At 42.2% G+C, this 25,282-nt stretch overlaps 1 protein-coding gene across 1 annotated transcript in view; it reads left to right on the top strand.

Annotated features, from left to right (window-relative positions):
- LOC126394434 (protein unc-13 homolog B-like) overlaps nt 1–25,282 on the top strand; it is a 134,086-nt gene that overhangs the window by 46,350 nt on the left and 62,454 nt on the right. Inside the window, exons 13-17 of the mRNA XM_050051245.1 lie at nt 15,515–15,583; nt 16,086–16,175; nt 19,060–19,200; nt 21,733–21,842; nt 23,613–23,698. Of these exons, the coding sequence (XP_049907202.1) occupies nt 15,515–15,583; nt 16,086–16,175; nt 19,060–19,200; nt 21,733–21,842; nt 23,613–23,698 (496 nt within the window). The remainder of the gene's footprint in view (nt 1–15,514; nt 15,584–16,085; nt 16,176–19,059; nt 19,201–21,732; nt 21,843–23,612; nt 23,699–25,282) is intronic.

The following is a 25,282-nucleotide window of genomic DNA, read 5'->3' as shown; positions in this document are numbered from 1 at the left end:
TCTCCAGGTAACGAGTATCATTAATACACGACGTGCCCCAGGCACAACATTTAGCTCCAAATCCACAAAACCAGCCTGAAAATGAAGGAAATCTGAAACGACTGCATTAGAGTCAATGGAGCACAGCTGTGTTGTTGTCGGACCCAGGTCTGAGCCAACACGATGCTACGTTATGAGTGGCCAGTCTGCCTCTGGGGGCGGGACTTGTACAGGTTATCGTATGAAGTGCGTGCATATGTGTCGAGCTTGTCTGATGGGAGGGACTTAGGACAGAGAGGGCAGAGCTGCAGGAGGAGTGTGTACTTTTTTTGTTTGCCTTTTCCAGGAAACTTCCTACCTCAGCTTTAACTCCATTATTAAGCTTAGTTTGCCTTTTATTCATGAATCTGAAAGGGATTTTTTTCTACTCAAATGACAGTCGATGTTTTGATCAAAGGGTATTTTGCAACAATTTCAAAAATTTAATTTTTTCATGATTGATGTCTTACATTTGGTCTCAGACTGAACAACACACAGGCAGCAGCCGGTGATGTTATTTGTTTTTTTACCATCTGCTCAGCCACAATCTGTCTGTCTGTCTGTCTGTCTGTCTGTGTCTTTCATTTGCCGGAGCCTGTTTTACTATCTCTTCTTCTTTGTCTTCTCTCTCTGGTGCTGCTGTTCAGACCTCCAAAATCACACATTATTTCCCTTCTTTTGTTTTTCTGGTCTTTTATTGCTTTTTTTGTTTTTGCTTAAATGTTGAGCCAAGCCAATTTGAATGTACTTGTTGCCATGGCAATAAGGTGCTAACTAGTTTGTAAAACTTCCTTTCAGCATTTTCCTACCCACCCTCGTCTGTGTCTGTCTCCTCACTCCCCTCTCCTCTGCCTCATCCCTGAGTCCGTCTGTAAAAGATGCCGTCAAATCGATCTGTTCTTCCTCTCCTCTTGCTCTCCATAATTCATCACTGAGATCACGTCATCCACTGACAGTTTTAGTGACACTGTCTGTTATGTTGTACAGGTGTGTGGGTGTGTTTGTCTGCCACAGACTGTGTGTCTGTGCGCAAAAAGCAAGGAGACTACAGACATGTTAGAATCTCAAACCTCCCCTTATTCTTTGGGAGGAAGCTGTTGATGCTACAGTAAATTCTGCCGCCGGGAGCAAACATCACTCACCGGGTTCTTTTTGGTTGTTTTTACCATAAATTACTTTCCATGGGAATAGCTCCTGAACATTTACAGTGTGCTCCCTCTCAGCAGCCCCTTAGCCGTTACACACCTTCACACCTGAGAGCTCTCTAGTTGTCAGCTACAGTGCTGGTGAAGCTGCTGTGAATATCAAGTCAACTTTCAGCAGTATCTGAAACAAATCTGAGCAGCAACAGAAGTGTTCTTACAGTTCCTTAAGTGCTTCAATGAGCGATGCCTGCTTGTTAAAAGCTCTTTGATTCGCTTAGGTTCATGTGGAGTGTAAAATGTTTTATACATGAATGCCTGTGTTAATACCGAAACCTAGATTTGCTCTTTTGAAGTGACTCTTTCATCAGGGTGACTGCTTTTCTTTCTTGTCTGTGCCCATTTTGTATTTCTGTGACTTGCCTTCAATATGATTACACCTGTGTGGGAGACGAGGTGTTGAAGCGTTAGGTGTCAAATATGACTAAGCAGCTCAGCGCAATTTTGCTATACAGAGTTTAGGGAGTTCAGATTTGCACTTGTGCTGCCTGCAGTCAGAAACATATGCCATTAAATGCAATATGGTGGGTGCTGATTTGTGCAGGCAATGTGCTTTAACCTCAAAACTGTCTTTTTGTGGATTATATGTTGCACAATCTGATCTACAGTAACACTCTGATGAAAAATATAGAATGCAACTGGGTAACATTTTGTTTTACCCACAATGTCATTATTTCCTAGAAAGGAAGTGATACGTAATTGATCCAATTAACTGCTAGTGTAACCTAGAGAGTCTTTCAGTCAGTGCACAGCAGGTCAGCTGAACATATGTCCACAGGGAAGCAACATACAACACAATAATACATCGATATTTACTTGGGTTTAAATGGATATATGTCATTAAACTTATAGTGGCTCTCTGAACAGACTTCCTCTGGAAACAAAAACTACTTACAGACTCAACACAACTAACTTAACTGAAAGAACTGTCTCAGAACTTTTGCTTACTTTGAATTAAACCAACACAACTTGTTCTCTACAGGAAATCTCCATGGAGATTATGAAGAAATTACGCAACCTGTCAAATAAGGTGTTCATTTTCTTACATGTTTCTTTTGTCAGTGATTTTCATCTTAAATGAAGTGACTAGAATGGACACTGACTCTGTTTACATGCACAAACTGTTCTGTTCTCTATCATATATAGACGATCTCCCCGCCCAGTAGTTAAATCATAACTATGCAAATTATGCCCATAGTATGATAATAACCTCCTCACTCAGAGAACCAAGGTTACAGTGTAACCAAACAATTTTTATTCTTATTCCAGAAAAAGACAAAATTTCCACTAAGCCTTTTATGAAAGTGAATATTTCATAGATATTCCTGTTGGCATGCTCATTACATACTCCGATTAACGTTCCCTAATGTCGTTTATCACGTCAAAATGTGGAAAAGTGGAACGGCTGTCGCATGTGCCAAGATTTTCTCAAAGTTTTCAACCAGTGGCAGACGTGTTCGACATGCAGACACAGCCTCCGTCTTTCATTCCTTCAACCACTCTCTTGAAAAGGTTGGTGTTACGATATTTGCGAATATTCTCAAACCTGTTGACATCCAAGTCTGTCAAAATGTTTAAAAGGCTGGAGCCCATCCCAGCTGTTGTTGGGTGAGAGGCTGGGTACACCCTGGACAGGTCACCAGACTATCACAGGTATGACACATAAGCCCCTTTTACACTGCCAGATTTTCCGCGAATGTTGGGCCGTTTTGCCGGCAAGCTGCGAGCGTTTAGACACACAGAGCTGGATTAGCGAGTTGATCCGAGGTGCCCAATTTTCCCCCTCGTAGGGTAGTCATATTGGCGGAACCTTTTGGTTTAAAAAGAACAAGGCGCCCTTCCGCCACGGGAGGGGCTGTTGATGACTTGTGGGAGGAGCTGTTGATGACGCCGCATGTGCGACCCACTGGCGGTGGATAAACAGGAAACAGCTGATAGCAGGAATGAGCAGCTAGTAGCAAGAGGGAAACGCAAACCTGACAGACACTGTAAAGATGAGCAACCGGGGAGACAAGGAATTGTACATCCTCCTTGTCCTCGCAAACGAAGAGGACATTAACCGTCGAGTGACGGAAATGGTGAAGGACGGGACACCTTATGAGGGAATCACTGAAGGACTGACCAGCCGCGGCTTCCCTTGGAGTACGTCACTGTTTACGTCACACGCTGAGCTACACTGGAGTACGTCACTGTTTACGTCACACGCTGAGCTACACGTTTTGTTGCTTGCTCATGCCCCCCATTGCCCCGAAAAAGGCGCATTCTGTATAAACAAAAGTAGGTAGGCGGCATTTTGCTGCACTCCCCGATTTTGTTTTTATACTGCCAATGCTGAAAGAAGACTGATTGGGCTTTCCTGCAAATTTGCACAATTCCTATTTAGAATGGGCTAAAGAGACTAGACTCACAAGTCAGTCTTTAGACATTTTGCTTAACTAAAGACTGATGTCTTTCTCCCAGATTTTGTGTTTAGGTGGGCGGATACATTTTCAGAGTTTAAAAAAACTCCCTACGTTGCAGAACCAATAGTAAATCTGCAGGGCGGTCCTTCAGTGGCTCGCTGAACTCTTGTGCTCGTAAACATAGTCCGACTGCGTTAAAAGTTTTAAACAAAGTCGCTGTAAGTCCTTCATTTCCACAATCTTGTGGACTGAGCACACGTTTGATAAAACAGAGTTAAATCTCTCGGCATCAATTTTCAAGCTCTCTGTTTCCTTGCGGACGAGAAAAGGGGGAGCGCACATTTCCGGGAGGGCGTGTCCTTTTAAAAAATGCAAGAGGCGTTGCTTTGTTGCCGGCCGTTTTCTCCGTTGTGTTAAACACACTTTAGAAAGGAGTGTCCCCAGACTATCAGAAGGCGGAGATCTCTGATTGTCTGGTGGCGAGACTATAAAGAGACAGACAGCCATTCACACTGAACATTCACACCTATGGACAATTTAGAGTCACCAGTTAAGCCAGAGTACCCGTCGAAAACCCGCGCTGACACGAGGAGAACATAAAAACTGCAAACGACAACGCTGTCCACTGTACCACTGTGCTGCCCAGAAAATGCTTAGCAGAATATTAGCGTGCATTTAAACATATTCGCTGGCACAATCGTGCCACGATAGTCAAATTAATCCAATAGTTTGTCACCAACTTCTATTTGGCACTTGGACTTTTGCTATTGAAGTGTTAATTCCTGCTTTGGGCAACAGTTCCTGCAGGACCAGAGCAACACATTCTGTTTCCTCCTAAGATAATTTAATGTTGTCTGCCGGTTCCCACTTATTTAAGGTACCCTTATTTAGCTTGTGGCAGTTCTCCACCTGCTCCACATGGACGACTGAGACGCTTTGGTGCCGAAACCAGCAAATGGAGGGAAAAGACATGATTAGGTTGGACTCTCTGTCCTGCCTTGTTTACTGTGCTGCAGTGTCACAAAGTTCACAAATGTACCATCAAGCGGAGGTAGTGTTTGGCTGTGTCTGAGCACAACTGATTCAGTGAGTAATGTCTTGAGATTTGGATGATTGTAGGTAGAAGTTGCAGAGTGAGCACTTTGTCTGGGTCTGTCTGAAAGGACATGAAAAGCAATACTATAATACAAAAACAATGTAATACAGGCATTTTTTCAACTCACCAACAATAGATAAAGTAGTTTGTTGGACTGAAAACCCTCAAAATACCAAAAAAAAAGGCTACTGAAGGCTCATTAGATGGTGATGAAAACTGAGTTTCTAAGAATAATCTACCTGATTGCAGACTTAAATGCAAAAAAGATGAAATTCAGCTGGAATGATCATTTCTATTTTCTCCTTTAGGCTTTTTATCTTAACTCTGAGGTGAATCCTTCAGGCTTATAATATTAATTAATCCCAATTAAATTCATCACACGTCTGATAAATTGCCAGATATTTTATGATCATATAAATTGTGTCACAGCAGCAGAGGACAGGGATGTTCAGGGAATCACTGCAGTACACCTGAAGGGAGTAACCTGCCCCTCAGCGTGAGGGGAGCAGGAAACAAGGAGAATGGAGCCAATTACAATTATTACCGCTACTGTTCGTGAGTGTGTGTGTGAGTGTTAAAGGACAAGGAAGGCCTTGCTTTAGGGAAGGACAATGTGTTATTTTTTCAAAGGTCAAAACTGATTTCTTATCCTCTTGTCAGGCGTTTTTAGGTCAGGTGTGTGTTCAAAGAGTGAGGACAGATTTTGAAAGTCAGGACATTTTGTCTGCCCTTCATTTCTTCAAAAGCCTGTTTGAAGGTTAAGACTTTAGAGTTCAGGTAAAGGTTCAAAGGTTTGGATTAAGGATAAAGCTGGTGATATATGTTTTTCTAATGTCAGCAATGGTGTAAAAACACCAAAGCCTCACTGCCCTTCACTGCCCTGTCTGTGGCAGTCAGCCCCAAACCAGTTAGTTCCTACTGAAGTCGTTTAAAAATGAGAATTCACCTATCTGAGCCAGTGGATTGGTGTCAGGACTGATACTTAGTTACTGACCTTATGAGTGTGTGTACGGAGCTCTAAAACTTGCTAGTAGTTGAGCTTATGGTACTTGTTGTTACAGTCCCTAAGAGTGATCAACGCTTGCCTGGCATCTTGTGTCTTGCGTGGGAGAGGGATAATCCCTTCCTTGGGGTCATCAGGTGGGCACCCTCCTTTATTGGTGTTTCACTGATAGGCCCACGACACCTCCAGAGAGCTCAGCGGTGACACCTGGCGTCCCAGGTGTGCCTCCTCCGTTTTTACCCCTCATGTTGGACATCTCGCAGACTAGTTGGGGTCCCTTCTCTTCCTCCAAAGCCAATTGCTGCTTCGCTCAGCAGCTTCTGATAGTGACTTGATGGCTTGTCAGAAGACCTGTCCTCAGACCCCCATACTCTGCAGAAGCTTGGTTGATGATGTGGCTTCAAGTCCTCTACACCCAACCTTTACAGGGAGCATAAAAGATAAATTAAGAGATTTTTTCAGAGGTTTTGTTGACAATGAAAACAGAATATTACTATCCTTTTACGTTAAAGCACTGGTTCTCAAATTATGGTACGTGTACGACTTGTGGTACCCGAGCTCCCCCTACTGATATACATCTCTGAAATGTATATTCATTTCAGAGATGAATCTCTGAAATGTATATATTTTTAAATTGTAAATTAATTTAAATGTATATATTATGTTTTAAAAAAATACTTTAACTTTGAAATCCCTAGAATCTCATTTAGTTTTGCCTTTCCTGTGATGTTTTGGTTTGAAATCAGCCTGTTTTTTAGTTGCGTTCATCTGGGGATGCCAAACGGACGTAAAAACACCGCAAATGTGTCTCCAAACAAAAACCATTGCGAAAAAGAGGAGCAGATCAGGAGGAGAATATTTTCAGCAGCCCTGGAAAACCTTGAGGTGTATGAGAGTTGTGTGAAAGAGCTTAAGTGCCAGTTGTAGTGCTACTGACGGACGTGAAGGAAACACAGCTGATGGGAACACTGACAGATCCTAATGGTGCACAGTTGCCTATTGTAGCATAGCATGTTTAGTATAGGACGTCTTAAGCATATTCGAATATTTGGATGGATGTGTGTCCCCCAATATACAGTATATATATACTTTTTTTTTTTTTTTTTAATATAACACATATTTAACCAGGTAAGTCCAATTAAGATCAACAATCTCTTTTACAAGGGAGACCTGGCAGAGACAGCAACGCATAAAAAGTAACAGTCAAACAACCTCACAATAAAAACATAAGTAGACAGTAATATGATAAAATATTAGAACACCGACGCACAATGACAAGACCCAACCGACTCATTATCGCTGTACTCTAGAGAGCTTTAAAATCAGGTAGAGAGACCTTAAATCACTCATCCCCTGTTACACTGAATTTGTGAAGAAAGCTTTTCTTTTCTTGCATACCGCCTCTGTGAACAGGGAATCCAAAAACAAAAGAGAGAGAGAAAATTATAGATTGCTTGAAGTCACTGGGGACCACGTTGAACAACAGCAAAACTATATCAAAACATCTGTCTAACACAACTCATGCAGTATTATCCAAGTCTCATTTATCCAGACATGTGCTCAGTACTTCCCTAACACTTGCATTTTCGCTAAAACCTTACTATTTATAACATTTCTACAGAAGCAGTCTCAAGTATAGACGAGTAGCGCGCCCGGGGAAGCTCTTTTGAGCTCTGCTTAAAGGAAAGTGTGACTGGAGTTCAAACGTGTGATATAGTTTTGCTGTTGTTAAACGCCGCACCCCCATGACTTCAAATCATCAAGATATTTGATTTCTCTGTTTAACGTGGAGGCATGTGAGAACGCTTTCTTCATGAATTCAACATTAATACGAGGTGAGTAATTGATATATAAATGCTCATTTCATGGGTAAAGTATTCCTTTAAGGTTTGAGCTTTGTGGTGTAGTTGCGGAAGTTAGTGTTGGGGGATTTCTCCCTCCTTCTGCTTCATTTTCTGTCATCCAAAACCATCCGCGTCTCCTTGGTTTTTTAATTCTCATGACTCACAAAGCTATAGCACTCTGTTTGCATTGTTCCTGCCACCATGGGAAGCACAGATAGACAAACGAAACAAGAGTTGAAAGAGAGTCTTTCAGAGGTTGATTAGGATTTGGCAGTTTTTTAATGGTCCTTCATGCCAGGTAATGCTGGCTATTGTTCATACTTTCATCCAAAGATAAAAACAAAGGGAAACCCTTTCCAATTTACTAACAATGCACAAACTTATGTGCAGCCACGACTGTACTTTTACAAGAAAGTGATGGATTCAGTTATGACAGAAACTTTTCAGCTGTTACATAATCAGAGTGCACAGATGTAGGATTCACTGCTGTTGTTACCTATTAGATAAATGTGTGCAAATACAATTGTTTTGCAAACTAGTAAGTAACTTTTGCCAGTTTCCAGTAAGGCTGGAAACCCTGCTTCTCTTTCTTCCTCCCCCTCGCTCTTTCTGTCAGACAAACTCATTTTATCTCCTTAGTTTGTCAGCCATGTCGTGACTCCCCCTACGCCAGAGTACTCTCCCTCTCTCTCTCAATTTCTGTTTACTTTCTTGGCATGACATGGAAATACATTTGTGTTGCCAACACATATGAAAGAAAGTAGTGAATAAATTACAAAATAAGCAATGGGGATACCACTCCTGGCTGTAGCTCAGGTGGTAGAGCTGGTTGGCCGTTCATCATAGTGTGTTTTGATCCCCAGCTCCTGCTCACCATGTGTCTCCGTGGTTTTAAGCAAGACATTGAACAAAAACTGCTCCCAATGCACAGGCTCTGTATGTGAGTGTGCAAGCCACTAAACAGAAGCATCTTTTATATGATTATGATATAAAGAACTATAAAAGGTTAACAATTTCTTAACAAAGCTGCTTGCGTGTGTCCTTGATGTCTAACAGACATGTTGAGTGCATTTCCTCACTAATGAAACACTTGCAGATCATCATTTTTAGATATTTTTAATCATGTTTGCTTGCTAGCAGACTTCCTCCTCACTGCCTTTGCTAGTTGTTGTGTTTGTCCAAGAAACATTGGCACCACCAACTGTCAATAAATGGATTAATGAGGAGCTGAGGGCAGGAACATAGTGTATAAATAATGGGCGTAGCTACTGTGACTTGTGGACTGCCATTTTGAAGCCTCGAGTTTGGCATCTTGTTTTTTTGGGATCCAGAAGTGACCATAACTGGACAAGTGGGTGGGGCTGTGGTGATACCTCACAGATAAACTGTCACTTAAGCGGCCCCACCCTTAAATATGCATAACATTGGGCGCTAATAAAATGGAAACAAACAAACAAAAAAAATCACCCCCTTGCAGTTGTCATGAATGTTGAAATTAGAGAGAACAAAACTGTTTTTTGTACCAGGCTGTAAACATGTTTATTTCTGCTGTTAAGTTGGGCCTTTTACCACTGGGGTATATGGGGATTGACTCACTTTTGGAGCCAGTCTCAAGTGGCCATTTATGGAACTGCAGCTTTTGCACTTTTCGCACTGGCTTCATTTCTCAGCCTTGGTGGTTGCTGCTTGTGCAGCAAGTAAATCGCATTGCTCACGTTTTGCATGTGTGAACATTTTTAAAAGCATTGCTCCATAGTGCTTATAGTGGTTAAAACAGACAAAACACCAGAGAAGACATTCTTCAGGCACTCTCAGGCAGAACAAGGAAGAAGCTTTAAAGATTTAAGACAAAAATACGTAATTTATTTTGGCAAATTGTTTAAAAACCAACCTGTTTTCACTTAAAGGTAGAAATAGCCGTTGAATGACTATTATAAAAGTTTGCATCAGCTATTGACAGTATCAAAAATAGGGTTTGGTATAATGAAAATTTTGGATTAAAGCTGTCAATATATTTTGTATCATATCATTGGTAAAAACCTCTGAGATTGCCATGGGTAAGAGATCCAACATAAAGCCAATGTCATGACCCAAAAATCCCAGTGTGTCTAAACATTCAAACACAAACCTACTTGTGGAGCAATAAGAAAGCAAAAACAAACACACTAAAGCCCCTTTTACACTGCCAGATTTTCCACAAATGTTGGGCCGTTTTGCCGGCAAGCTGCGAGCGTTTAGACACACAGAGCCGGATTGGCGAGTTGATCCGAGGTGCCCAATTTTCCGCCTTGTAGGGTAGACATATTGGTGGAACTCTTTTAGTTTAAACAGACCGAGGCGGCCTTCCGCAACGGGAGGAGCTGTTGATGACTTGTGGGAGGAGCTGTTGATGATGCTGCACGTGCGACCCACTGGCGGTGGATAAACAGGAAACAGCTGATAGCAGGAATTAGCGAGCAGCTAGTAGCAAGAGGGAAATGCAAACCTGACAGACACTGTAAAGATGAGCAACTGGGGAGACAAGGAATTGCGCGCCCTCCTTGCCCTCGCAAACGAAGAGGACATTAACTGTCGAGTGACCGAAACGGTGAAGGACGGGACACCTTATGAGAGAATCGCCGAAGGACTGACCAGCTGCGGCTTCCCTCCCACGTCACTGGTTATGTCACACACTGAGCTACATGTTTTGTTACTTGCTCACGCCCCCCATTGCCCCGAAATAAGGCACATTCTGTATAAACAAAAGTAGGCAGGTGACATTTTGCTGCACTCCCCGATTTTGTTTTTATACTGCCAATGCTGAAAAAAGATTTTCCTGCAAATTTGCACAACTCCTATTTAAAAAGGGTTTAAGCCTACTACCCAGAGCCCGAAGCCACTGAACCTGTCTAGTGCCTGCATATAAGTTAACATTTGCACAGAGAAGCACAGGTGAGACTGCTCAGTTCAAATCAGGCGTATTCAGATGGCTCTTGATTGGTGGCCTAATGCACATGGAAAAACAGGGATCAGCTGGTGACAGGGGAACACTAGGGTGCAACCAGAGGTGGTTGATCTGGAAACGGAGCCCAAAGGGAGTTCCTTATAGTGGGGTGGGTGACGTGACGACTTGCATGAATGACAAGGGAAAAGACTGCATCACAGCAAACATGTCAACACAAAGCACAGTCACCTGACAACTTTAACAATCATCTAGTGCACTGGTTTTCAAACTATAGTACATGTGCCGCTGGCAGTCGTGGTTCATGGAGGACTCTCCAAAATATTTTTAAATATTACATAAATCAATGTAAATATATACAATACTATCAAAATACTACAAAATATCAATATAAAACCATTGAACTCTGAGATCTCTGAAATGTAATTTAAAATCAGTTTTGCCTTTCCTGTAATATTTTCGTTGCAATATCAGCCAGCTGTGTACTCAGGTTCATGAATGTAGCAGGTACGTATGCCGTTAATTGGCTGGGAGCTAAACTGAGCGGAGGCAGAGTGTGAACCACAGTAGAGACACGGGGAGCTTCTCTTAAAAAGACACATGCTCTCCTGAAAACATGTTCTTTGTGATTTTGTGGGGGTCTCTGCAATATTGACAGTATGATATTTTTTGCCATGCATTTCTTTTGCCCTGCGTGCTATTCCTGCCAACACCATTGAAACGTGATGGCGCAATATCATAAACTTCATTTTATCTTAAAGATTAGAAACATCCTCCATATATCAGATGTGCAAACATAAAGCAAGTTGGCCTACGTGCTTGCACCTATGACTGCTTCTTAGCAAACAACCTGCCCCCCGTAAAGAACCAAAAAGATAAGTTAGCTCCTCTGAAAGCCGTGGTATAGAGCGCATCCCAAGTCTCTTAAATTGTATCCATGTTTCCCTCACTCGCGACTTTTCATTGTGTCATAGTCCCTCCCACTAGGGATGCATGGAGAGACGCACGGAAACCGTTCGAGGAGAGAGGAAATGAGGAAATGTGTTTTTGGAGAAATGGACCTTTGTTTCCTCAGAAGCGTCACGTTAAGTGACACAGCTGGATCAGCTGTCAGTCAGCTTTAACAGCTGTTTGTGTTTGTGCTCACACTAATAAAGGCACACAGTTATCAGCGGCAGAGCAGCAGTATTTTCTCTCTGTTTAACAAACACCTGCACATAAATAATAACCTGCATTCTTTATTTATACTCTACTGCGCTCCACTCAGGGGCACAGAATGCGTTTATATTTTTTATTCATTATGTGCATCTGTATTTATTGATATTCAGATTGTGAATTCATTCTTTAATAACCCAGGATATGATTACGATGTCTTCTGAATACTAGAGATTATTTATTAGACTAAATGCTTTAGGGAAAATTGAAATTCTGTAACTCATCAAACCGATGCTCAGGAGTGATCAGCTTCACGTGTGACTGAATGGAAAGATATAAGTGATGTATAAAGTGTTTATTACTGATAGACAGCCTCTCTCTGACTTTAATTGTCTCTGTAATAAAAGCTAACGTGGGAAATAACAGATCTTGAAAAGAAAAATCATTCTAATAAATGAAAGTTGTTCGTGCTCCCGTTGTTGTTCAAACCTACAATTTAAACAGCTGTTTTCTAACCAGATGGTGAGCAGAAAACAAATAAAACGGGGCGTCGGTGGCTTAGTGGTAGAGCAGGCGCCCCATGTACAAGGCTGTTGCCGCAGTGGCCCGGGTTCGACTCCAGCCTGTGGCCCTTTGCTGCATGTCTCTCCCTCTCTCTCCCCCCTTCACACTCATCTGTCCTGTCAATTAAAGGCTTAAAAATGCCCAAAAAATATCTAAAAAGAAAAAGAAAACAAATAAAATATAAAACTTCGGAGTTAAATCTCTTAACTGTTCTCACTGTGGTATGAAACTCAGGTGTGATGAGTTGTATCAGATCATGGTATGAAACTCAGGTGTGATGAGTTGTATCAGATCAGTCCATCATGAACAGCGTCCATTTAATACAATATGGGGGCGTGTTGGGCGATAAAAGACTTCCATGAAGGCTGCTCTCGTGTGTACTTGCTCATCACTCCTCAGAGATCCCTCCTCCCTCCTAGCTCCTCGCTCCTCAGAGCAGAAAGAAGAGCTTTGGGACAGCCTTCAAAATGGCGCATCAGAACAAATCCTGGTTCAAGTGAGGAGTGAGGAAATGACAAATGAGAGACTTGGGATGAACCTGTTGTTGGCACACTGAGCAGGTGTAAAGTAAATTGTTTAAAAACATTGTAATCATGCAGATAAGGAGGAGAATATTTGGAGTGGCCCTGTTGAAACCGAAGTGGGCAACAATCAACCGAGTTCAAGTGCTGGTGACTACGTAATCCAAGATCAGTTTAATTTTATCCCGTAGACGTCAAGAGATTGTCATACATGCTTTTATTTCCTCTCCTTCTGAGCACTGTATCTCGCTCTACACATTTGAGTCCTGTAACTCCTACTTTAGCTTCTCGTCATTGGCTTCCAGTAAATTTTAGAATTGATTTTAAGATATATTGATAACTTTAGGGGTGTCCCCGACTAAGAATTTTCATAGTCGAATCTGATTTGACAGATTTTTCCTTTAGCCGACTAATCGTCGAATCATGTTGTTTTCTGCCTCATTGATTAATGAGCTCATTTGCGTCAGTTTCCGCTCCAGAGAAAAGAGCTAAAACACCCAAATAAACAAATTTAATTCTTCAGTTGGCATAATAAGATAATAATATTAAAAGTAAAAGGGTTATCATTTTATCTTTATCTTTATTCCTTTCACTTCATCAAGGTATGATGCTCTAGATGAGCGCAGACGCGCTGCAGTCTCATCCATGTCTTTAACAGGAGTCGTTTCTGACTCGTCAGAACTTGCCATTTCATTCACAAATAAACATCCAAAAACATCTTCAAAAGGTTTAGAAACAGTTTTCCTTCTTTCTGACTTCAAGTTACTTCATTAATCAACTCAGGTTCATATAAGTTCATCCACACGGACCGTGCGTCACCGCTCTCAATTGTTTGGCCACATCGGAAAAAAGCAGCCAAATAAAAAATCAGAGTCCATCAAGAAAACAACCAGCGGTGAAATTTGTTTCCAGACACTTCTGGTAAACGAATAATCCTTCGATAAATTTTGATTTGAGAGCACATACCTCCTCCCAAGTGTTTGTTTATGCGCTCTGCCACCGTAAATCATCACCACATGATTCCCAAGCCATTGGGACCATTGCTGCTCACCGCTCCCTCAGGGGATGGGTCAAATGTGGAGAACAAATTTCCTCGATGCTGCTCTGATGGTCCTGCAGCGCACTCACTCACCTCAGCTTATTTGGATCGAGCAACTGGGTGATTTATTCATGCGTAGTAATGATTATGCCTACTGATTAAACGCACGCGTCATTTTCAATTTTTTATTAACAGAAATTAGGCTGATGTTTGTATCAAAATAGGCTATATATCATGGATTACTAGAAAACAAATACATTCTATGTCAAATCAAGATGTTCAGCAGCAGTGAGCACCCCCATATAGTCAGAATGGTACGGTCTTGTTTCATAACCACATTTTGCGACGATTCGACAGCAAGACTGGCAGTTTAATCAGACTTCTCCGAATCGAATCACCGAATCATCGACTATTCGGGGTCACCCCTAGATAACTTTTAAGGTCTGTTTTGGACTAAGTACATCTCAGATCTTCTGACTCCGTATGTGCTGGCCGTAACCTGAGGTCTTTAGCCAAGGCTTTACCAGCCATTCCACACTTTGGGCTGAAAACCAAGGGTGACTGGGCCTTTTCTGGTCTCTGGAACGATCTCTGTGTGGACATCAGACTGGCGACTTCCTCATCCTCTTTAAGATCCCTCTTAAAAACACACATTTATAAATGTGCTTTCACAAGGTTTATGGCCTGAACACACTTTTATCTGTAATTCACTTATTTAAACCTTATTCAATCAGAAGAGACTCATTCTGGGAGTGAAGTCTTTGGTGATTAGACCCCATTGTGATGTCATATATTCCAGGAGGGTGGTAAAGACGTAGTAGATTGCAAGAATGCCAAAGCATTGATATATCAGGAGAATTTATAGTGTCTGACAAACAAGCAGTATCAGTTGACACACCTATAAGCTTTCCCTTACACATTAAAAGGTGATTCCTGTCACTTAAGCTGCTGTTTACTGTTATTCCGATAACCAGTTCTGGGAACAATTGCTTCTTTCCGCCTACTCAAATCTGTGTAATCATGTCAGGTCATCTACACTATATATTACCCCCTCAGTCACATCAGCATTCAACAGTAAATAATTTTCTTGCTGTGAATCTAGCTGAATAGCATAAGCCTGAGCTGCTTGTTTTTTAAGTTTAGTCGCAATGTTGGTACTTGGAAAGTCTAATAATCTCTGAGGTCGTACGTGGTATAAAAGTTTGAGAACCATGGATCTAGTGGTATCTTGTTTATCCATTCAGATTGTACAAATACAGTTGTGTCAGAAGATCTATCAGACATAATAACTAGATTATTTGTCATCTGCCTGTTATGCTTTGTAGCAGCATGTACCAAACCAAACTACCAGTCCTGCAGGGTTTCTCTCTTCTTTCAACACAAAAAGCTTTTAATCATCACCAAGGGTCGTAAAGTCAGAAACTGATTTTCCAAACTGAAATAAGCCCAGGCAGCTCTAATGGTCTCATATTTTGGAAATGTGCAGTGGAATTGTTTCTCCTCTTTCATATCTCTCTGTGACAAAACGCTCCTCTGTCTCTGCATCATTTTGGTCCCTCTGTTCTTCGCCATGGTGCTAGATTACACACACGTTCACACAGAGACACTCAGACGCATTCAGACACACACATAGGCTGCAAATAGCTCGTGCCTGTGTTTTCCTCACTGTCTGAACAAGTGTAAGAATCCAAGTAAAACCTCTTTGCTCATTCTTTTGTCTTTCCAACAGAGAGATCGTTTTGTGAAGCTTCTGGATCAACTGCACAACTCCCTGCGTATCGACCTCTCCATGTACAGAGTGAGTGTCTGCTCTCAGCTGCTTTTATTCTTGTCTTCACACACACACACACACAAACACACACAGATCTATGGGTTTAGTCCATCTCTCTGTCCCCATTCATTGACACAAAAATGACATGGTGGGTAAGTATAAGTCTGAATGCAGCGAGTCAACATAGACTATTAAATTATGATCTGTCTCACACCGTCTTCAGCAAATATCTTTCCACCTCCTGCTGTCATTTGGCTTCTTCATTTCCTCCAATATGCTCCGCTCAGCTACTCAAATGTTGTTTTTTTCTCTCTCTAAAGTTTATTCTGGGGTCACAGCAGGTTTTTCATGGAGTTTTGTCAGCTGAGTAAATTAGGAGCTCCATATGAAGAACATCACCAGGCAAACAGCCTCTATGATTGAAAAACAGACATCAGGTTTAGAATAAAAAGACCCTTACTGACCAAAAAAGAAGATTCAACTGGTTAATTGAGCTGTTTAACATGTGTGTTTATGTGTGTGTCTGCAGAACAACTTCCCAGCCAGCAGCAAGCCTCGCCTCCACGACCTCAAGTCAACAGTGGATCTTCTCACCAGCATCACCTTCTTCAGGATGAAGGTAGAAATAAAACATCAGCTCAGTAATCATTAAACATCAGATACATGCGACACTACTATACTACTACTTATTTAATGTTAATTTGGACTTTAGCATTGTGTGTTGGCGCGTTGACTTTTTAACAAATAGGTCTTGGAGGATTCTGAGTTAACAGGACACTGTCCAGTACGCGTTTTTCTTCCACTGGATCCCCTCAGGGATGTGCTCTTTCTCCTCTTATATCTGTTTATACATAGGTGAATGTCAGAGTAATCACGCATCTAGATTTCTCCTATATTACATGGATGACTCTGTTATTGTAAGTCTTCTTCATGGGTCAGAATGCGATCATGGCCCAGTACTGGATGAATTTGTTAATTGGTGTGATCAGGGTTTTCCCTGCCAACTAAGACAAAGGCGGGCCGCCTGGGTGATTTTGGCCATCGACTTGTTAAAGCGTGTGTGTGTGCATGGGGGGCGTTCACATGTAGCGCCTTTTGCGCGCACAAACCCATTACTTTCAATGTAGATGTGCGCCATGCACGCTCACAACCCAAAGCGACGCCGTAGCTGCACACATTCGGTGCGACACACTTGTTTTTTCGTCTGACGCACAGCTCCATTGACCTGCTTCTCTCTCTAGTGTTGTGTCAGATCCCGGTTCCCCCTCGGGCTGTGTCTCTCCTACTGTTTCCCACGGAGCTCTGCCCCGTTTGAAAGGCGAAGGAAGCCCGTATGTGGAAAGACGTCGCCTCCAAGATGTAGATTGTAACTCTTGTATTATAGAAGAGAAACACACATTTCAGGACCACTGACTTGTATCATCACAACGGACATGTCTTGCGATTTTCAGCCTCCTTTCATATTTAATAGAGGGGGGACAATACCTGACAGTAATATTCTCAGCTGTCAGGATGTGCCTGCTGTAAAGGGTAAATATAATCATAGAAGGCTGAAAATCACAGGACATGTCTGTTCTGATTATACAAGTCATCAGTGTAAAGCTCAAGCATGTGGAGGCCTCCTTTCATATTTAATAGAGGGGGGGGGGGGCATATCTAAAAGTACAGCTGTCAAGATGCCCCCCGCCACAGGCCTTTGCCACCTTGGTCTCGAAAAAACCCAGGGAACCAATGAGATGCCTTCCTGCTCCTTGTGTGGTCAGGGAGCTGGTGGAAGCAGTGCGTAGGCAACCGCATTTAACAACAGCTAAACTATATCAAAACATTGATTCGCAAACTTTCACACAACTCATGCAGTATAATACAGGTCTCATTTGTCCAGTCGTATGCTCAGCACTTCCCAAGCACACAGCCCTTTCCAACGGGGAACTGACCTTAAAGTAAAACTTATCTATACTCTCTTCAAAGCCAGACTCCATTGACAAAAACAGTGACCTCGCTGAACACAGGAGCTGCTGGTCTACTGCTGCCTTCATCAGTTAGTTTGTTAGTGTGATTGTGTGACTTTGGTGTTTTTAAGTCTTAGTTTGGATTAACTAAAGTCACACAATAACACCAACAAACTATAGATCGAGGAAGTGGTAAATCAGCAGCTCCCATGTTCAGCAAGGTAAAATTACTGTTTCTGTCAATGGAGTCTGGATTTGCATAGATAAGCTTTACTTTTAGTACAGTTCCCCGTCAGAAAGGGCTGTCTGTTTGGGAAGTACTGTGCATACAAGTATCAGGGCACTGTCTATTTTGATGTGAACACTGACGGTAAGAAGGCAAACCATCACCTATTCGTGGTCAAGTAGTGTTGTAAGATCACTGGTGTTACTTTTGCAACCTACAGCATCTGTATGAAGAGAGGGTCACCTCTAAAGCTCAGTCTGTTGTCTCAGACTCTCAGCATCCCCTCCATGTTGAGTTTCAGATGCTTCCATCAGTGTTACCGATCGTCCTTTGTCCCATCTGCTATCGCTTATCTTAACCAGCAGTGACCGTAATTGTCCATGATTTACCCCTGACAGTGTGTGATACTGGATACTGTGTGTTAAAAATTGTATGTATTGTCTGTTTTGTTGTACTCAGCTGTCTGCATCTCAAATTGCACAGAAAACATTTATTTTTTTAAATCTGGTTTTCCTAAGTTATTTTTTTAGTTTTAAAACTTATATATTTATTGCAGAACACGGGCACATGTATTTAAAGAATATCTAAAAATAAGAAAATCACACTCTCAACTCACACTCTTGTATTATATAACCTGGAGTTTCCACTCCACTGCCACTACAAAACGCCCAAAATTGGCAGTATCTTTTGCAGATTTTGGTCCTTGTGAAGACTTTTATCGGAGTAGAAATACAAGAGCAAACACACACACACACACACACACACACACACAGTTGAGCTGCAGGGTTGCAGGATTGATCGCAGCCTCTGACTAATGTCTCTCAGAGTGAGCCTGTGCTGTCGACATCAGGTCTGTTAGGGGAAGATTGATTTCACAGTGCAGGACAGAGGAAATGTCGTGGACCTCTGTGTGTGTGTGTGTGTGTGTGTGTGTGTGTGTGTGTGTGTGTGCTGATATTCATGTTTGTTTTCTCTTCCACTGTTTTGAATCTCACTTTTGGGCCACATTTGTCCAATTATTTCTGTTAATTTCTAAATTGCTGATATCGTGAAAACTATATAATTTCTTTTGCTGTGCTTTTTTCATTTTGACTTTTTCGGATCTCTGATTGTTGAGACACATTTTATGACCTTCAGGCTAAAAACAAATATGAAAAAACCTCATGTGCTGGTCACAGCTTCTTGCTTATTGTCAAAACAGTTTATATTCTAGATGACTTTAACAAAAACCTACGATAGTGTTTATATTTACCCAGCCTACAGCTTGAGAGTGCGTGAATATCTGTGTTTCTGTGCAACTTATGTCTACCTTCTCCGCTCTTGTGCAGGTCCTGGAGCTGCAGAATCCTCCCAGAGCCGCCAACGTGGTGCGGGACTGCGTCAAGGCCTGCCTGAACTCCACCTACGAGTACATCTTCAACAACTGTCTCGAGCTCTTCAACCGCCAGTTCCAGCCCGCTGTACCACCAGTGAGTTGCTCAGCATCGACATGTTTTGAGCCTCTACAGTAGATGCTCTGAGGAAATGGGCCATCACAAATCTGATGCATGGGAATTTAATAATGTAATAGTAGCTGATTCCCATTTGACAGTTTACCTTTTTGCTGGTCAGAGGTTGGAGACTGCTACAGAAAAACCTGATAGGAATACTAAAGGTGTTGTGGTGACAGTATCTCCATAACGTCTTGCACTGAGAGCCGTGGCTTGATTCTGCCTCAACAGTAGTATTGTAAATATTGCAATGAGGCTGTCGTCAACTTCAGTAACGTGTGTGTGAGTTTTTAAATCCAGTGCCAACATCTTCATACACTATACTCTGTACTGTAGTGTACTCTGTCACACCTTTTCCACAGTTGGATATTCAACTCTGCTTATCTACAGGTTTGCAAACTATAAGCTTCATTTTAGAGTACATAAATCCAGTAACAACAGGATCTGTATCTCACCCCATGTGCACTGAATTTGTCAAGAAAACACTGTTTTTCTCGCATGTGTCCAGTGAACAGAACAGAGAAAATTCTTAATGAATTTAAAGTGCAGTTCAGACCAAAGATTTACAATGAGATGAGTTGAAACAGGCAACTACTTCCAATGCACCGTTCTGCAACGTTCTAAAAACCTGCTGGTTCACACCAATGCAACTAGATGAGACGGTGTATTGTCTCTATGCAACAAATTTCTGTACTTCCATTCTGATTTGCAGCTTTTCAGGCTTATTTTGTGGCTGAATATAATTTGTAGCTTCTTAAAATATGAGTTTAGTGATAGTGAGATACTGGCTACAGCTGCATTTGTAGTGGTGATGAAACAGCGAAAAACTGAAGCAAAATGAGCATCAGAAGGACTGTATTCATAATCAATACGCCACAATAATATAAATAACCAGTCAATGAGAATATATGTGTGTGTGGGCGGGGCATAAGCACATACAGCAAGCAGCAGCGACCCATCGTCCTACACCAGCACACCATGAGGACGGAAACAGAGAGCTCAGCAAGGACGGAGCACCTTCTGCAGCTAGCGAACATGCCGTTTGCGGTCATTTTCACTTGACCAGCAGACTTCACTGCAAGCCCATTGGCTGTAGAAACAGGTGACGAGCTTTACATTCTAAAATTAGCCACGGCAGTTTGACCAGCAGAGTTGCAGGTGACACCATCTGAACTAGACCAAGAAATCGTAGGTGACCGCATTTAACAACAGCTAAACTGTATCAAAACATCCATTCACAAGCATTCACACTACTCATGCAGTATAATACAGGTCTCATTTGTCCAGTCGTATGCTCAGTACTTCCCAAACACACAGCCCTTTCCATTGGGGAACTGAACTGAAAGTAAAACTTATCTATACTCTCCTCAAAGCCAGACTCCATTGACAAAAACAGTAATTTTACCTCGCTGAACACAGGAGCTGCTGTGGTGTTAGGTGTTATTTCGGATTCATTTAAGTCACACAATAACACAAACAAACTATACATAGAGAAAGTGGTAAATCAGCAGCTCCTGTGTTCAGCAAGGCAAAATTACTGTTTTTGTCAATGGAGTCTGGCTTTGAGGAGACCATAGTTCCAGACAGGTCTGTCTGTTTGGGAAGTACTATGCATACGACTGGATAAATGACACTTGGATCATACTGCACGAGTTGTGTGAGAGTTTGTGAATAGATGTTTTGATATAATTTTGCTGTTGTTAAACGTGGACACCTATGACTTCAATTCACCAAACGGTTTTTCTGTTTTCCGCTTCTTCATTAACCCCGAAGGTCTGTGAGAAAAATAGAGTTTTCTTCATGGATTCGATAAACCACAGGGCAAGTAAATTATGTACAAATGGTCGTTTGCGGGATGAAGTATTCTTTTAATCTCAGTCCATACAGCATATGCTGGCTTTGCCTTAATTGATGCACTTATTAACTGAGGCTCCATCAGCCGAAGAATTTTCTCCAGAACAGTGAAGATTTTTCACCGTGCTCGGAAAGATTCATATCTTACTTAATGTGTCTGAACTCATTTAACCAGCCTGTGTTTAGTATAAATTAACAATACTTTGCATGGTAATCAAGAAAAGGCTCCTTTTTTTTAGCTTCATAGAATGTGCAGCACTTTGTCACACAAACATGGAGCCAGAATCTTTGAAAACAAATCAGTGTAGTGAAGAAATAATATTGTAATTATTGTCATAAATTATTCACCGCAGATGATTTATTGAAAATACAGCTTCTGAGCACTAAAACTTGTTTTAGTTCTGCTTGCCACTTGTTTCACAACGGCATGCGTTCATTTTGCAAATACTGGACATTCAGCTTCTCCTAGGTGTGAAGAACTTAAACGCATCACAAACACATCTCCTGTCTTTTTCTGTCTTCCAGCCTCAGCCAGAGAAGAAGAAGAAGAAGAAAAAAGAAAAAGCAGAAGGAGAGGAAGGGGAGGAGGATGATGAGGAGGAGGAGGAAGAGGAAGAAGAAGAAGAGGAAGAGGAGAAGAAAGAGGAGAGCCAGCAGGAGGAGCAGGGCCCGAGCATCCAGAATCTGGACTTTTGGCCTAAACTCATCACGCTCATCGTCTCCATTATTGAGGAGGACAAGAACTCCTACACACCCATTATTAACCAGTCAGTGCTCCCTTTTATTGCCTGTTATTTGGCATATTGTAGCTCTGAGATGAGCAGAGTTGACAGTCAAAATTTGCGTTTATTTCCATTATGTCATAGTTTATAACTGGGGAAATTAATGGAATGACATGCAGCTATTTATTGCTCACAATATGTTGAATTTGCTGTAAATTACAGCAGCTTGTTGAGAGAAATTGTTCACAGCAGTCTCCTGTTGCCACATACAAGAAGTACAAGTTGGATTATTTAATGTATACTGCGATAATAGTATCAGTAACATTGTTAACACTGTGCTACATTACAGAGGAATATAAAACCGTACTAATGAACCTTCATTAATATAGGCCTATATTTTATCTACAAGTGCACGTCACACACTGAGCGAGCCGCCTGTTAATGACGCTGTGGGCTAATGGGCATGTAGCTACTTCCATGTTTCAGATGATACGTCATGTTTGTAGTCGACCAATGAAGATGAGTTTACATATCACCTTGGGTTCGTCCTTCACCTTCTCAAAATGATCCCACACTTTGGATTTCCTGCCCGACATGTTATTAACTAGCCTGTGGAATAACTGCAGGTACCAGCCCTGGAAATCTGAGTCTGAGCTTCAGCCTATTTACCTGAAATCCTGAGTGCAGAGCTGATCTTCTTCCAGGAGCTGTTTTTAAGTGTGTCGTGCCTGCCCTATCGTCTGTGGGACAGATGTAAAGCTCTGGGTAGCCCTGCACTAACATGATCAACTCTTCTGTGTTTATCAGACTGAATATTTACAGAAGAAGGGAAAGATATCTTTTGGCTGTGATTGGTTTGTAACTTGACTCCTGTCTGACTGCTGAGCATGGCCTCTTCCTGTGTCTGTCCTTTCAAATTAAATTCCCACATGGTCCAGTCATAAGCAACTAAGCGACCAGTGAAATAATGCTCAAACTTTCTGGCCGACTAACGTTTGGTCGACTATTAGGAGGCAGCCCTGATGTGGGCAGTGGTTTCTGCAGTTTATTTGGATGATTTAAATTCAAACTTAAATCTAAAAATCTTTGAAATTGTTGCTGTTTTTAAAACTTTTAAACATGTTATTTGGATTTTTCATTCATTCATCTTCTAACCGCTTCATCCTCTTGAGGGTCGCGGGTGGGGCTGGAGCCTATCCCAGCTGACATTGGGTGAGAGGCAGGGTACACCCTGGACAGGTCACCAGACTATCACAGGGCTGACACATAGAGACAGACAACCATTCACACTCACATTCACACCTACGGACAGTTTAGAGTCATCAATTAACCTGCATGTCTTTGGACTGTGGGAGGAAGCCGGAGTGCCCGGAGAGAACCCACGCTGACACGGGGAGAACATGCAAACTCCGCACAGAAGGGCTCCCACACCCGGGATCGAACCGGCAACCCTCTTGCTGTGAGGCGACAGTGCTAACCACCACATCACCGTGCTGCCCTTATTTGGATTTTTATGACAGAAAAATAAATTTGCCAGCAGCACTTTATTTAAATTTGTTCCTGCAAGCTGTTTCTTTTTAATGAGTCAGTGCAAGTAAAGTAAGCTGATAAAATATTAGCTCGCAAAATATCAATCTCAGTTTGAGTCTCTTAGTTTGAAGCTGTAAAGGTCTGAGACAACCCCAGGCTACTGTGTGTGCTTGTGTGTCTTCTGATTGATTGCAAGCTTGTATATATATATATATCCAGCTTGCTTAAGGATGCTCTCACCAGCAGACTAACTAATAGTTTGTCTGACCTCTTTCTCCATTTCAGGTTTCCTCAGGAACTCGATGTGGGTAAAGTCAGCGCGGAGGTCATTTGGAGGCTTTTTGCTCAGGACATGAAATATGCTCTGGAGGGTAAGACTGTGTGTGTCCTTATACAGCGTGTGTGTGTTTGTGTGTGTGTGTGTGTAAGAGAAGAAGTAACAACTTGCCGCCATTTCTTCCCCTCTACATTCACACTTTCTTTCTCTCACTCCATCAACTTCTCTTTGCCGTCGTCTCTTCCAGTTCTGCATAAAGTCAATCACTACCGCTGGAACAACGGTGAGGTTATAGACAAACATGATGTAGCTGATGAAAGACACAGTCAGAAGTCAAAGCTATTTGCTGCCTTTAAATGGAACTCATTCACTTGAGGTCATGGGAAGTTGTGTACACGTTATGCTTGGCATTCAAGTTGTTACGTTAACAGAACAACACAGCATTGTGGTCATCTGTTGGCATCTAGAAGCCACCAAAGCTAACAATTTAGCAAGGTGGCGAGCGCATAGCACATAGGAGAAGTTTACATCAATGCTTGCCTTTCCATGCCTCAGCGAAAAGACAAAAGACAGTTGCAGGAAAAAAAGTCTCTTCAGCCAAAAGCGCACTGCAGACAGCCTCAAACACATTTTCACTCCGACCTCGTCACATAACAACATTTGGTCAAGGACCTTCTCTGTCCAGATTCGACGTGAAAGGTACCCCGTATGTTCTAAAAAATACACTTTCGTTTTCACAGGAAATTTACAGTTTCTTTCAAAATAAATGTCGGTACAACACCGCAAATTGACTTTTTTTTTCCTTCAACAACAGACGCACATGGTTAAGTTTATCCAACAAAACACATGGTTGGGTTTAGGAAAAAAGAACAGGGTTTGGCTTCATGATTTTACGGAACACGAACATAAACGTAAAAGTCGGTGTTTGTTGGACCCATCCACAAACCCTCCCGCCCACTCCACTCGGACTTTCACCGCCGTAACTTTTGTTCTTGTCCTGCTGCATCTCCTCCTGACGGTGCCGGGCAATGTGAAACTATAGCCCCTTTTACACTGCCAGATTTTCAGCAAATGTTGGGCCATTTTGCCAGCAAGCTGCAAGCGTTTAGACACACAGAGCCGGATTGGCGAGTTGATCCGAGGTGCCCAATTTTCCGTCTTGTAGGGTAGACATTTTGGCGGAACCTTTTTGGTTTAAAAAAAAAAAACGAGGCACCCTTCCGCTGCGGGAGGAGCGGTTGATGACGCCGCACATGCGACCCACTGGCAGTGGACTAACAGGAAACAGCTGATAGCAGGAATGAGCAGCTAGTAGCAAGAGGGAAACGCAAACCTGACAGACACTGTAAAGATGAGCAACTGGGGAAACAAAGAATTGCGCGCCCTCCTTGCCCTCACAAACGAAGAGGCCATTAACTGCCAAATGACGGGGACGGTGAAGGACGGGCCGACTTATGAGAGAATCGCCGAAGGACTGACCAGCCGCGGCTTCCCTCCCACGTCACTGTTTACGTCACACGCTGAGCTACACGTTTTGTTACTTGCTCACACCCCCATTGCCCCGAAAAAGGCACAATCTGTATAAACAAAAGTAGGCAGGCAGCATTTTGCCGCACTCCCCGATTTTGTTTTTATACTGCCAATGCTCAAAAAAGACTGATTGGGCTTTCCTGCAAAT

The sequence above is a fragment of the Epinephelus moara genome, chromosome 8 (genome assembly GCF_006386435.1).
Source record: "Epinephelus moara isolate mb chromosome 8, YSFRI_EMoa_1.0, whole genome shotgun sequence".
NCBI lineage: Eukaryota > Metazoa > Chordata > Actinopteri > Perciformes > Serranidae > Epinephelus > Epinephelus moara.
This window is presented reverse-complemented; position numbering and strand designations above follow the sequence as displayed.